General features: G+C 39.2%; 1 protein-coding gene, 2 long non-coding RNA genes and 2 pseudogenes across 3 annotated transcripts; 2 read left to right on the top strand and 3 right to left on the bottom strand.

Moving 5' to 3' along the window:
- Positions 1-52: 52 nt before the first annotated feature.
- LOC123475536 (condensin complex subunit 1-like) lies at positions 53-5,660 on the bottom strand. The gene is given in 15 exon segments (XM_045178360.1): positions 53-417; positions 476-595; positions 598-846; positions 917-1,046; positions 1,117-1,680; positions 1,682-1,957; positions 2,023-2,499; positions 2,502-2,792; positions 2,856-3,754; positions 3,757-4,015; positions 4,079-4,191; positions 4,194-4,443; positions 4,505-4,981; positions 4,983-5,044; positions 5,113-5,660. Coding segments are annotated over 15 exon segments (4,353 nt in total). The 5' UTR covers positions 5,234-5,660; the 3' UTR covers positions 53-352.
- A 530-nt stretch (positions 5,661-6,190) lies between these two features.
- On the bottom strand, positions 6,191-9,142 carry LOC123475538 (annotated as a pseudogene).
- A 2,443-nt stretch (positions 9,143-11,585) lies between these two features.
- LOC123475545 lies at positions 11,586-11,836 on the top strand. The gene is made up of 2 exons (XR_006650795.1): positions 11,586-11,726; positions 11,799-11,836. It is a non-coding gene; the product is annotated as an uncharacterized LOC123475545 (long non-coding RNA).
- A 317-nt stretch (positions 11,837-12,153) lies between these two features.
- LOC123475542 lies at positions 12,154-12,702 on the top strand. Its single transcript, XR_006650792.1, has 2 exons — positions 12,154-12,448; positions 12,507-12,702. It is a non-coding gene; the product is annotated as an uncharacterized LOC123475542 (long non-coding RNA).
- A 142-nt stretch (positions 12,703-12,844) lies between these two features.
- LOC123475333 overlaps positions 12,845-14,066 on the bottom strand; it is a 3,158-nt pseudogene continuing 1,936 nt past the window's right edge.

Below are 14,066 nucleotides of genomic sequence, written 5' to 3'. Positions count from 1 at the left end.
CTTTTCAAATTTGATTTCAAAATAACTTGTATACCACTTTAAACAGTTTTGAAACGTGTTCGGATTTCAGTTTATTTCCTACCGCTCCTTTTGCAAAAATGGTCGCCAAAGGAAACCTCATCTAGCCACTAGCCAAATGCTGGATTACTTAACGATCAGAATCGTATTTCAGAAATACTTATAAACAAACATCTAAGTCAGCTTCAGTTACAAAACAAAATTATATGAAATAAAACAAGCATTTAATAAGGTATGAAATAAAATAGAAAAAAAAAATAGAAAAAAAAAAATAAAATTGCCTCACAAACGAGAAAATCCTTTCGGAATATGTTAAAGCACAGCAGTCTTTAGGTTATCTTCGTGACCGGGAAGATTTCGTTTTCTCTGGCACCTTCTTTATTTGATTGGCTTTTCCTCCTTTAAAGAGATACCATTAATTTTTTACAATACTTTAGAAAACTTAAATATAACTCACCATTAGCACGTGATGATGGTTTTATAAAATCATCCTCTTCGCTACCACAATTCGCCTTAGCTCGACGTTGCATCGCTCGAGACGATCGCGTCTCCTTGGCAACTTCAAGACTGGCTCTGCTTCTGCTTCTTCTTCTGCTTCTTCTTCTTCTTCTTCAGGATTTAATTCATCATTTGATGACGAGCTTTGTGGAATTGCGATTCTTTTGCGACTACTTTGTACGTGTTGTCGAGCTGGCTTTCTACGCGGAGATCGGTTATGCTGCGTGGCTTTTTCCATAAGAGCAGGGTGGCCTAGCATTTCTGGATCGTCTTCTTCAATCGAAGCTTCATCGCTTTCCGACGAATTCTTTACTGATTTCTTTTGTTTTGCTGCAAAAACGAGACAATAAAATCATAAACTGGCCCCAAATAAAATTTTTTAAACAATCAAATCCATTACGTTTGCCCTTGGAGGAAGCTTTCACAGCCTGCGAAGCCTGAGCTTTGCGAATAACCTGTTGTTCATCTGTGGCAGTGTCAACAGTTTCCTGGATTTTGACCTCTATTTCTTCTATCAACCCACGAATTTCCTATATATCATAAAACAATACAAAAAGATGAGAATAAAAGAGTTGCATTAGTTGATCTCCTTCATTATACCTGTTTAGCAAACGCTTTCTTCGTAGCAGCTAAAATGGAATTTAAAGTATCAATAACACCCTCCTCATGGATCTTGTCGGAAATACAATTCCAATGTTCGAGAACCCGGCGAAGAGAGCGCTCGTTGAAAGTGAGCAACGAGAGGCAGAAGATCAGGTCTCTAGATTGACGCTCAGTTCGCGAAGCTCCCAATCGTAAAATGATTTTTTCAACGAGTGATTCGTTTTGTTTATCTTTCTGGATCAGAACCATAATCCCCTTTAACACGACGCGGAAATCTTCTTCTGCAACGCCAGCCTCGGGATCGCAAAGTCGTGAAATAATATCTGGCATAACGTTGTACAAAGCGTTTCCTTTGCGAGCAAATTCGCTGAAGAACATTCGAGACATCCCTGAAATTCTCGGATCGGCATCGATCATGCAAAGAGCAATATCTGAGATCTGACCTTTAACCTTAACCATGTCGTTCAAAATTAAATGAGTAAGGACATTCAGCGTGGTTCTCTTGACTACAGGCGAATCGTCGCGTAGTCTACTGTACAAATTAGGTGTCCATGGCTCGACTCAAGTTCGGAAAGCGAAAGTTAAGGTCACCCATTGCGATGACCAAGTTGGAGCGGATTACTTCTTCTGGACTTTTTTCTAGTACGGTGAATAAAAGACGCAAGTGCTGTGAACAAAACTGCGGTGAGACGAGCATGAACTCAGCAAGGCAAAGACTGGCAGCTGCCCGGAGTGATGGATCAGGATATTTTGCTGGATTGGAATTCACATGTACCACCAACGGAGCCAGCAAGGAAAGCAAACTTTCACCCCCTGTTACGATTTCCGTCTCGCAAATCTATTGAGAAGAAAATCAATACAAAAATTACTGAGAAAAAAATCTACAACGGGAAAAAAAATCACCTTGCGAACGTATTCAGCTTCATCATCATCAGCCACAGCACCAACAAGTTCATCCTCTTCTCCTGAATCATTTTGTTCGGCCTGAGGTCGTGTGGAAAGTCTTCGACGAGAAGCAGATTGAAGTAGATTGCGCTTTTGTTTGCTGGATTCTTCTTGTTTTTCTTCTCGCACTCGTGTTCTGCGCCTCAGTTCACTGTAGACATGAACGTCCAAATGGATTAACTGCCTAAGGGCCACCTGGCCAGCAACCACTAAGATGCGCGTCAAAACAGTAGTGGCCACTTCCAGCTCTCCGTTTTCTGCTATATTAGCGATCTGGTCTCGGCTGGATTTATAAACAATATCACACATCTCCTTAAGAACCTCTCCCATAATCATATCGGGATATTCGGCAAGTGTGTAAATGAGTGACACGGCCGATGTCGCAAATTGTGAATAGTAAGGGTCTTCCAAACGCGTGAGGCCTTCAACAAGTAGCTCTTTTTAGAGCTCTGAAATATTTCATGTGTTGGTGGAAAGCGCATTGGCTCATCCTTGCAATCCGTTGATGCTTTGGTCGGTGCCATCTTCATCAAAGCCGCACATGTCAAATGCGCAAGGCGGAAGTCTTTAGTGCCTCTTTCACCTAATCCAACCGACACCAGCACATTCACATTGCTTGTCACCACTTGGACTTCAGCAGTGGCCACCATAGTTAGTAACAAAAGAGCAGATCGTGACTCCTCTTCTGTTGTGTCAGGTAGAGCCATTGAAAATTTCTCCCACATAACCTGAAAGTTATCAAATAATAAGTACAGCAACTAAAAATTGAAAAAGAAAAAACTTGTTAGTACCTGGAAGCAGATCTTTGGCATATCTCCCGTTGTCACACACACTGCGATCAATTCTTCTAAGGACGCCAGTTCACCTTGTGTTGACATTGATATCAGAGCGCTAAGATTAGAAACCACCTGATGAGCACGCCTTTTGGAGGTTCCTGCTGATTCCATGTTCATGTATAATCGTTTGTAAGCTTCCACGACAGCTTTTTTGACGTCGTCTTCAGAAGACCAGATGAGGCTCAACATGCGCCTGACGCCCTGCATAGCGTCTAGAACATCGAACTCGAATGCCGTAACGAAAAAGTTGATCGCCTCAAGGATGTCGCTGGTCTGTTTGGAACAAAGAAGCTGGCAGACCATTGGGATGGCTGCATAAACTGAACTAGCAAAGGCATGTGAGTCCCTTAAATAAAGTACAAGCATTCGCTGCTGGCTAATTTCTTTGCTCTCCTCCTCTTCTGGTTTTTGTTGGGCTTCTTGTTCAGCTGCTTCATGAACAAGACGCTCCATTGCCTCTTTTTCACCTGCCTCATCTTCTTCGCCAACAAATATCATTTTGATTTTCTCCAATATTTCAGTAGGATCGTCTTGATATTCGCCGTCATCGGTGATGAACGCTCTAGCAATTTTTTTGTAGTTGCATGTGTTCAATAAGTCAATTACTTGATCTTCTGTTAGCTCCGACATTGACAAGGAGTCTATTTCCTCATTGAGTACCTCATGAATAGCTACTAGGATTTCCGGTTCCATTGCATTCCATAGCTCTGTCTTCGTGGGTCCACACTTGCTTGGATCAATTTGAATTTTTTGGGGCTGGTTTTCAAGACCCTGTAGCATCTCTTTGAGCTTGGCCTCCTCGGATTCTTTCTTTGCTGTGAGTTCCGCTAATGGTAAGCGCTCACCATAGGGTTACCTTGCATCAGAACTATCAGTAGCTGAACGGCATTTTTCCGCACGGTACCAGTTTTATCGTTCAGCCGACCAGTGGTCATGCTTAAGACTTTGTGTTGTAAGCTTAATGGTATCGCCTGCTTCAGGCTCAGTTTATGCCAAAGCTGAAGTGTTTTACTTCTGACGAAAGAATGAACATCATGCAAGTGTTCCAGTAGAGGTTCAAGTAGCTGATCTCGCAGCTCCCGCTTTCTATCGTCTAAATCTTCTCCACTGAGCTCCTAGGGATGAAAAAGATCAATCGAGTTAAGAAAGGGCATTAAATGCGGAGCAAAAATGCATACCTGTAAGACAATCTCGGCAAATATAGAAAGAACACTGTTGCGCATTGTGAAAGACTCCTCATCTAGATGAACGCTCAAAAGGCTGATACACGGAATAAAAGAGGATGGAATTTTTCGGCCAATTCCGACAGAAACGCGGCGTAATTTCTTGAGCTCGATGTGTCACGGGCAAGATCATGGGGGTCTACTTGTCCGATTTCACGCACCAAGTCGACAACCATTGAACCGCAGTTAAAAAGTTCGATCATTGTTGTGATTCCATGAACACAAGCTGGGGCAACATGTTCAAAGTGCTGTAGTAGCTGTATCATTCTAAGAGTGCAACTCAATCCATGGTTGTAGCGTTTCACCAAAGCACCAACAACCTAGATTATAATTTTTCTATATTATTATATTCATATTAGAAAATGTATTTTTTATAGTTACTCTGAAAACTGCCTCTACTGTTCCTTTCATCCTGACATGGCTAATAACAGGGTTTTCAAGAACTTTATAGCAGAGGTTTGCAACAAGATTAACAAATTCTTGCTCAACCACTGGTGGTGACCACAACTTATGAATGGGCATCTGTATAAGATGATCAAGACTAACAAGTGCAAAGTTTCTCTCAGATTCTAGGTCAAAACCATCATCAACTTGCTTCTTCTTCTTGCGGCTAGATTTTGCGTCAGAGCCAGGAACAATTAAGCTTCTTGTTTCGTAGTTTTGAAGAAAGGCACAAAGCAAATAAACAATCATTTTTGTAATTGTTACAAGCTCATGGCAAGAATCTGGATTGCTATTGCTGTTATTCAGGTATTTTTTTATGTCTGAAATCAATTGTGTGATGGACTGAGAAACTACTTTCCATGCATCATTTTGTTGGCTAAGAGCTAGCTGATCAAATTTTATCAGCGAGCTAAAACAAAGTATCGAAATGGGTCAAGATGTAAGTCGTCCCTTCTCGAGAAAAGGAAACATAGGCATCTGCAAAAAAATTATTTTTGAATTAACTTCAATTTATTTTTTTAAAAAACTATCTCACAAAGCACTACCTCGTAATTTTCCAGGAAGCTCATGTTTTGAGTACTCTTGTTCAACAACATACTGTCCAGAAATTGAAACTTGACGTAAATCTTCTTTATTTTCTGGTATTACGAATTCGAGGACGGTCATTTTTGCTGTTTGGTTTCCGTTGGGATAGCCACACAACACACTTTCTAAACATTCAAAACTTCAACCCAACCCAAGCTTACTTCCATTCGACAGTGTTGCCGGAAAAAGTAAATACTAGAAACAATCCAAAATTGCCAAAAGCGATCAGCCCCGATTGGCCCTAAAACCAAACCATAGACCCCACCCTGCCCGAAAAAATTCTTTCGGGGGACAATCGGTAGACTACTTCGTCAACCGGTGCACGGCAAATATCAGGGGTTGTCACTGAAGACCAGCGCTGTTTTAAAAAATGGTGGCTTTAACAGTTTCAGGGTAGAAATCGTGCTAGGCGAGAAGGATGCGGCATGATCAGGGTAGTAATTAAGGCAATCTGGGCGTACAACTCGATCGATTATAGCCTTGCATGAATCGATTAGTTGCAATCGGGGTGAAAACCCGATTACAGACCCCGATTGGTTTTTTTTTTTTTTTTTTTTTTGGGGGGAGATTGCACACCCTGAACTGAACCGAAGAAAAATTGCATACCGTGAAAAATTGCATACCGTGAAAAATTGCCACCCAAGGACGATATGGGTTGAATATTTTCCAAGATGGGTAGCCTGGGCCGTTTTTTTTCCCTTTATGACTCTGGTTTTGATGGGCAAACCGCTTGGGACCAGCCTACACATCTTGGAAAATAACAGGCCAGGAAATGCGACGATTCCTCCCTCCTGGTATTACACATTGCATCGATCATCATACATAACAAACAAAGAATCATCAACTACTGGAAGAAACATTTGTACATAGGCCTCTTGCCCTTATTTGGAAGTAACAACTCAGTAAACCAAACATAAAAGAAGACAATCAGGGAAACGGCACTGTGCCAAAAAAAAGAAAAACTCTAGATAAACCAAAAACAAAATTTTTGACTAAACCAAGAAAGTGCAAGTCTTAGAAAATAAAGTAGAAGAAAACGATGGGAAGAGTATTATATTTGATCAGTGATTCCAATGAAACGTGATATTAGGTTACGGGGGAAAGACGCATGCAAGGAGATAAATAACATTAGGAATGCACTCCGTTAAAAGAGAAAGAATGGCTATAAGTGTTTCATAACACTTGAGAAATCGATAACACTTAGCAAGTTGGAGATTTTAATGAACTCAAAAACTTACGAGCCTTAAACTTAAACGATGGGACGTTATCAAGAACCACACTATAATGTATAGAAACTTGATATGACAGAAAGCATTGAGCCATATAGCGTGTTGGACTAATCCGTTGCTGTTTTCTTGATCATGGCGGTAAGCGATGAAAGCTCACTAGGTTCAGTTGGCAGCGGGGTGAACTCGATTTCTTCATTAGGTTTCATCTTGTCCAGCTAAACTCAAAAAACAGTGTTAATTCATTAAAATGTTTAAGTTTAGAGAAAACCTGGACAAACCATTTTCGCTAGGCCAGCGCTTGTGGGAAGGAGAATACAAGCAAAGGGAGCGCCAAGATATAAACGTTCCACATTCCATAGACTCCCGTGAAGAAGGCAGATGTATACTCCAAATTGATATCTTCATCCCATTTCCACTTGCCTTCCGAAACCTGCAGCAGTAATAATACAACTGGTTGTCTTACCCATTGATATAAACATATGATGATATATATATATGATATAACCAATTGACTTACCTGACCCAAAATGAAACCAATGACGGTCATGGCGGCGCATAGCAATGTGGCCAACATTAGAAATTTGAATCTGTAAATGACACCTTCATAGAAATGCCTTCGAGCAGAGGCCATAGCTGGTAACGCCTGGCGCTTGGCACTGATATTGCGGAACACACGGTAGATAATGTACGACAGGAATAGAAAATAAACTCCAGCAGCTATACCAGCAATGATGACAAAACTGAGCTATTGCACAGAATAAAATTTTGATCAGATATGACAAATGAAATTTAGAAAAATTTACATATAAAACTATTACGCACCGCAATTTGCGTGCCGATTTCATTTGCCCAGATGGAATAGAAAGGATTCCTTAGTTGAATGCCTCGTTCACACATATCGAATATAAACATGGATAAGCAACCAACACCTACACAACTGAGCTGTTTCCAATAACCTCTCAATCCTTTTCGTTCATTATCATCCTAGAACATAAATATTTAAACTACAGGAACTAACTTGAACCTTATCGAACACGAAAAATTACCTGATTCTGCAGTAGTTCCACATTGTTCAATCAACAGAAACAAAACTACGCATTAGTTATATGGTTTCTTAAGAAAATAGAATGAACTAAAAATTACCATAAGGTGTTCTCCGGCAAAAACAAGCCAAAATGATAGCAGCATTGAATAAAAAATACCCTGTTTCATATCCCCTAGAAGCAGCATGAAGGGCATCTCAAAACTGAGAGTTAGATACTCAAGTGGTACTGAAAAAAAAAAAAAAGAAAAGAAAAATTAACCATAAATTGTTACCTAAAAAAAAATCTGAATAGTATTACAGTTTAAAGTTGATAAAGCGACGCCAAGAGCCAAAAGCATAGATTCTAGCAATGTCGGTTGCCTAGCTAGTAGTTGAACACGGCGCCAAAACCACACCATGACCCCCTACCACCATGGGGAAGAAAATTGTCTTCAATGATAGCCAAACTTTGGTGAAACCCCATTCTGATTGATGACGACTAGCCAAAGATCAGCAACTGGACCGAGTCCTCGATTGTTTTCATAGATCACGGGAAATCGCAGATTCAGAAGATAGTAGTCGTGATGCGTGCACCAAGCTCGAAAAGCGGTAGAAGTGAGCAATTATAAAGATAGCCGTCTCTCTAAGAAAAAATTACAGTTAGTAAAAATGAATGGAATGTTTTACTGAAATAACTGTTAGAGGCTACTTCAGGTGGTGAACAATCCATAGACCGCATTTCAGTAGAAGTAGCATATTCCTTCCATTCATCATCAGGATCTCCCTTTGTTACGATAACCAAGCCTAGCTTCAATTGTAACAGGAACTCTAGGCTCCATCAATTCCCACTCTAAATAGGAAAATAGATTTTTGACACAAACAAACATGACCACAATGGCAAAACAACTACCTTTAAAATATGTGACATCAATTTGCAGAATTCCAATTAGATTTTGCATCCAACGAGAGTAGTCCAACTCTATTCCTCCCGAGGTATTGGTAACTAAATGGAGTTAAGAGACTTGTTTGCAAAAATCAATACATCACTTTTAACAATATTAGTGGTAAGTACACACCTGAAAAGCAAAAACAACATTTTTATCAGTAATGTGCCTCTCCTCTGCTTCTGGCCCATGCAAATCATCAATCTTGTCACAACCACCAGAAGGTCGCACATAGAAAAATTTGCTTTTATTTTGTCCATGATCATAGCATTTTGTGGCCAACACTGATTGAACATTGGATGGTGCTGGTGCTGTAATAAATTATAAATTATAATAAAATAAAAGTATAGTCAAATCTTTTATATTCTGAGGTGGATTCATCTGACATCTTCCCTTGTTCTCATAGCATGCATAAAGTGTTAACTGAATAACCAAGCAAAGGGTGGAAAGCCAGACGGTCTGTATACGTCTACTATTTTAAGAAACGTGAGTCACGCAATTTCCACTGACAGAAGTTTAGACTTACCAACCAAGCCACCAAGAAGAAAGCATCCCAGGAGACATATAAGGAGGAAAGATATTAAAACAATTAGCTTGCGGTTGCTAAGATTTTCAACCACAGCCCCTGACATGGTGTGAAATAAAGCTCGCTGAAACGTTTAACTTGGACAATCTTTTCTGTTTTTCACACCGAATTGGTTGGAGCTAGGCGTTTTAAACGCGCGACGAACAAAGTAAATGCAGCACATAAACGAATATTTGGATTCAGTTAAGCCGCGTTGCCAAGCGTGGAAGTAGGGCCTGGCCCCGCGGCGATCGGGTAGCTTTTTTGGCGATCGGGTAGGTAATTTTGATTCTCGGTGCGGATCTGACAGATCGCAGATCGTCCATTTTCTTATCCATGGGTAAACAGATCCAAACCGGTTCCAAACCACACAAAAAACCCAGATCCTAGAACCAGTTCCTGGACCCGGTTCTACGACCCGGTTCTAAGAAAAAGTTCCAAAACCCGGTTCTAAAAACCGGTTACGCCGGTTTTTACCCGTTTACCCGGACATTTTACCCGACTGCTTTTAAGCCACCATCTTAAAAAATGGTGGCAGATCTAACCGATCCCACCGAAGAACCGCACCGGAACCGATCTGTTTCTGGAGAACCTGAACCGATCTCAACAGATAGATCATTTTTCGGGTAGATCCGATCGGTTTACCCGATCTCGGCCAATCGGGGACGAGCCCTACGTGGAAGACAAGACAAAAAACAGAACAAGAAACCCAAATTACGAGTTAACGATAAGACAACGTTGGTAATGGCCTCCAAAATTCACGGTGACGGGGTTTGGGGTCCACCTCCATCAGAGATTCGGCTGGAACATAAAAAGCAAATCCCTGTTCCATAAAAAAACCAGCCCAACCCACCAAGCTTGGGAAATAGTCTGCTGGTTCGTCATAAATTGTATATTTTCGGTGACGAACCGTGGGGTGCTTTATTTTTTTAGCGCACAGTCATCAAACATAAGAAAACATAAGCCAGCTTGATTCAGGATATCCAATTCCAGTAATGAATAAGAAAACTGTGAACAAATCTTTTTTATGTCGTTTTACTGTTTGTTTTGAAACATGAAACCAATTAGTATAAGTAAACCGGTCAGCATCTACCAGTGAAAATATAGCTCTGTTAGTAGTGATGCCTTATTTTCTCTACTTTGTATTAATAAGGGCAATTATATATACTGTATATGCAATTATGCTGAAAGTTGTTCTTAATTTCCCATGGCTTGTTGAGTTGACGAACTTTGATTTCATTTATTTTTTGCGGTTTTTTTGTTTTTTACCTACGCAGTTTAGCATTCTACGTTTTGAATAATTTGCCGTTAAATAAAAGCTACGATGTCACGTGGTTATTTAACGTAGGCGTAGCATTTGTTATTCCGAGGATGATTTTGGGACAAATTATTAACAGGTTGTTTTGTTTTTCTCTTTATCTTTTGTGCCATTTTATATTTACTTGTTAGACAATCCCTTCGCTCACTCCAAATTTCGCTGTGATTTTGTGTACTGGATGAGATTAAAATGATCACAGCTAGTTTTTGCAGCTAATGAATTAAATTATTATGATAGTTAGTTGGTGATTGGGGAATGGGGACCACTTTTCCGTCTGACCCCAGTAACAGGAACACTTCTTTTGAATAACGATTTTATAACAGTTTTCTTGCCTTTTTTTTTTACAAAATAAAATTGGAAAAAATCCCTTTTCGCGGTTAAAGGGTGTGACATAAAAATATTGGCACTTTTGTCTCATTACCTCTTTGGTCAATTTACGGCAAGGGTGTGATCCGGATGAACGTGAAGTGTGTGCGAGGTCGTCTACCTTTTCAGAATAGCCATTGGCATGTTCGACTTCCACATGTAAAAATTATTTAAAAATCACAACGATTGAAAATTGGAAAGTGCTGGTAGTTATTTGTCAAAGATGTCCTTCAATTTTTGTCGGAAAATTCTGCAACGTTGCCATAAAGCCAGAAAAAGGATGTCCCCATTTCCCAGATCCCAGTTCCCATTCCATTCTCAAATACCTATCACGGAGTATTAAAAGTAAAGTAATAAGTAAGTTTAAAATTCACGTTCGGTTGACTTTTACAGAAAAAATTCAAAAAATTTACATTTCTTCAGTTGATCGTTAATTTTCCATTTTTGATTCGTAATCCAGCTATTGTCATGTACATAATCATTGGTGTCTAAGTTAATTCTATAGTGTTAGTGTGATATACTGATAGTTGTAAGGTTTACAATAGAACTTCCAAAACTTACAGTGAAGAGTTATAAATTAATTTTACCTGGAGTTCATATCATCACGGTCACTTCATCTGTCCACTGAGCACACTGAAAAAACACCAGAACACGATCAAACCAAACAGCAAAAAGCCACCCATTTTACACGGGAGACGGGACAGACTCAGAGCTCAGAGCCCTTCTCTGCAGATAACAGACAGCAGACGAATACAGCTTGCCAGGAAGACGATCAGACAATGCCGTCAAGTGTTCGAATTGTTGACAGTTTGAAAGTATACGAGACTTTGTCTTTTCATTGTTTTTATTCAAAGTAGAATGTCAACGGTCGAAGAGAACATATCGCAGATTGTAAATGTTCTTTCACTAGTTAGTTGTCCATTAATCGTCAGATCTGATGATTGGTGGATCGAGGAGTTATTGTTTACTGAGGGAAACCCCTGCAGATTTAACTTTGGATAACGTCGAAGGCAATCGAAAGTTCATTACCTTCAAATTTACGGTTACAACTAAAATTACAAGATCTTGATTGTTCGGCCACCCTTGCTTCTTCTACTAGCATTCTCAAGCTTCCAGAGACTGATGAAGGTATAGCGATAATAAAATACCATTTTCATTTTGGGCAAGATCAAGTTCTTTTTTTTTTTTTTTTCCTGTTAGCTATCCTTGGATTTTGGTGTGGTGCCTATGTCTGCACAAAAAGATTTACCCTTTATAAAGGTGAATTGATTTTAAAAATTTCATGCATAATTAGTCCATCTTCAATAATTTTCTCAATTCATTAGGGTGATATGCCAAGAAATCTTCAAATAAAAGTACTGGATTTCGCTTTAATCATACAAGCGCTTGAAGTTATTACAAAATCCCATGTTAACACAAATCTTGCATTTTGGTGTAGGCCTTAATGAATAATATTGTTTCAATGGATAACTTTTTGGTAAGAAAATTGTCTAGATTCATGCTCCTACATGTTTCTACATTAGACATTAATTAGGATGCTTTTAGCATGGAAAGCTTCATTACTGTCTGCTGATGTGGAAAGTGAAATTAAGCAAATGCCAAAGGAGAGGTCTGAAAAGTGGTGTTCAAAGAAACAAAGTACGCCAGGGCGGAATTTGCAGAATGATAAATTGCTTATTCATAACTTTCTTGAACAAGCTAATCAGATTAAATTCTGCTGCTGATCAGTTTAGTGATATTTTCAAGGCTGATTTAAATGTCTGCCTTCCCAAAATAAGACCTCTGATCCAGTTATTGAATTTGGGGATGAAATTAGTGTTTTAAGTACCAAGCTTACAGCTTGGAAACAGGTAGTGTACCATTGTTATATATTTCTGTAGCAATTAATTAACCTTTGCATTGATCTAGGGAATGGATTCACTGCTTGAGTTACAACAAAGTAATGCTTCTGAGATTAATCTGAATAAATCCGAAAACCTCTTCTTTAAACGTTCGGTTAGTAACGAATCCTTCGTTAGGTTTCAAAAGCTTTGGGGAAGTGACTGATTTTCTGTATTAAAAACATTAATATACCGACATCTTGTAAATACACATAATTATACAATTTCGTTTAAGCTGATATTACGATAAGAAAAAATCCAGAAGAGAATTTTTCGGTTCTGCTCTACCAAAAAGTTTCCTGTCAATTTCAGAAGAATCTTGCGATATTTTATAACTTCACTGAACTAATTCATTGTACTCACAGATCACCAGGAATAATATGTATTAGCTGTAGTCATACAATCGTTTGGCTCATATTTACTATTGAGTTGCCAATACTGAGGCTCCGGTTATAGGATTTTCATCACCAATATGTAGATCGTCAGCATTTCCTGTAGGGTGATCTGAGGAATTTCGTCGTCCGCATCACCCACCTCTGGACTACTACCGCAGCTTTTCTTTCTTCGTCTTTGTAGATATTCTAATTGAAAGAGACAAACATGTATGAAATTCACTACGCGTAAATAAGAAATGACATACGATGTTTTGACGGAAAGCTGGATCTTCTTCCAAGTCTTCCAAGAAATCGGTGTAATCACGGTTAACGCTTGTAACGTCCATTCCGTCAGCATCCAAATGACGAAGTTTAAACTTTCGCCGACGATTACGAACGGACTTATCAGCATACATTTTCTTAACTAACACCACATCCGCCATGTTGTCCCCGATTCATTTTGTCAAAATTATCGTCATTGACGTTGCAGTTTGCAAGGTCGTACCTACACATTCCATCAATTAAACGGATTAAAAACGATCTCAGCGTTAAAATATGGTAGACAGATCATACCCCATAACAATGTTCCAGGTTTCAGCAGATGTCCGAGATGGGTCCTTGTGTGAATCTCATTTGTGCCTACTTCATTAGACGGCATACCCACACATCTGCCAGTACATGCTGTCACACGAATTTTTAACTGTTTATAAAAATCAGTGACAAACAAATAATAATAAAAATAATAATACCTTGAATGACACGGCACCTTGTCCTGCGAAAGTTCGTTTTTCATGATCACGAATGATTTCGATATCCATAACGACATATTCTTAAGTTAGCTGTTTTGTTCCACTTAATGCATTAAATGGGGTCCTCCAGTAGGAATTCGAGTTAATCACAGCAACTAATTAAATAAATGAAATATAAGGCATCACAATATAATAAAAATTGATTGCGGAGGAAGGCGTGGTGGTTTTTTTTTTTTTAAATCACTTTGTCCCGAAAATGGATTAATCAGGTGAATTGTCGAGGACACTCTTTGGACTAACACAAATTTGTCCAATTCCTCCCAATTGATGAGCCAGCTTAGATGGCAACATACAACAACAGTCTTTTGCAAACTGGTACTATTTCAACACTATAGGTGAACTTGCAGTTGTATGTATTGCTGTGAATATCTTGTGATATCACTGAGCAACTGAACGAAGTACAAC

Source organism: Daphnia magna, linkage group LG8 (assembly GCF_020631705.1).
Source record: "Daphnia magna isolate NIES linkage group LG8, ASM2063170v1.1, whole genome shotgun sequence".
NCBI lineage: Eukaryota > Metazoa > Arthropoda > Branchiopoda > Diplostraca > Daphniidae > Daphnia > Daphnia magna.
This window is presented reverse-complemented; position numbering and strand designations above follow the sequence as displayed.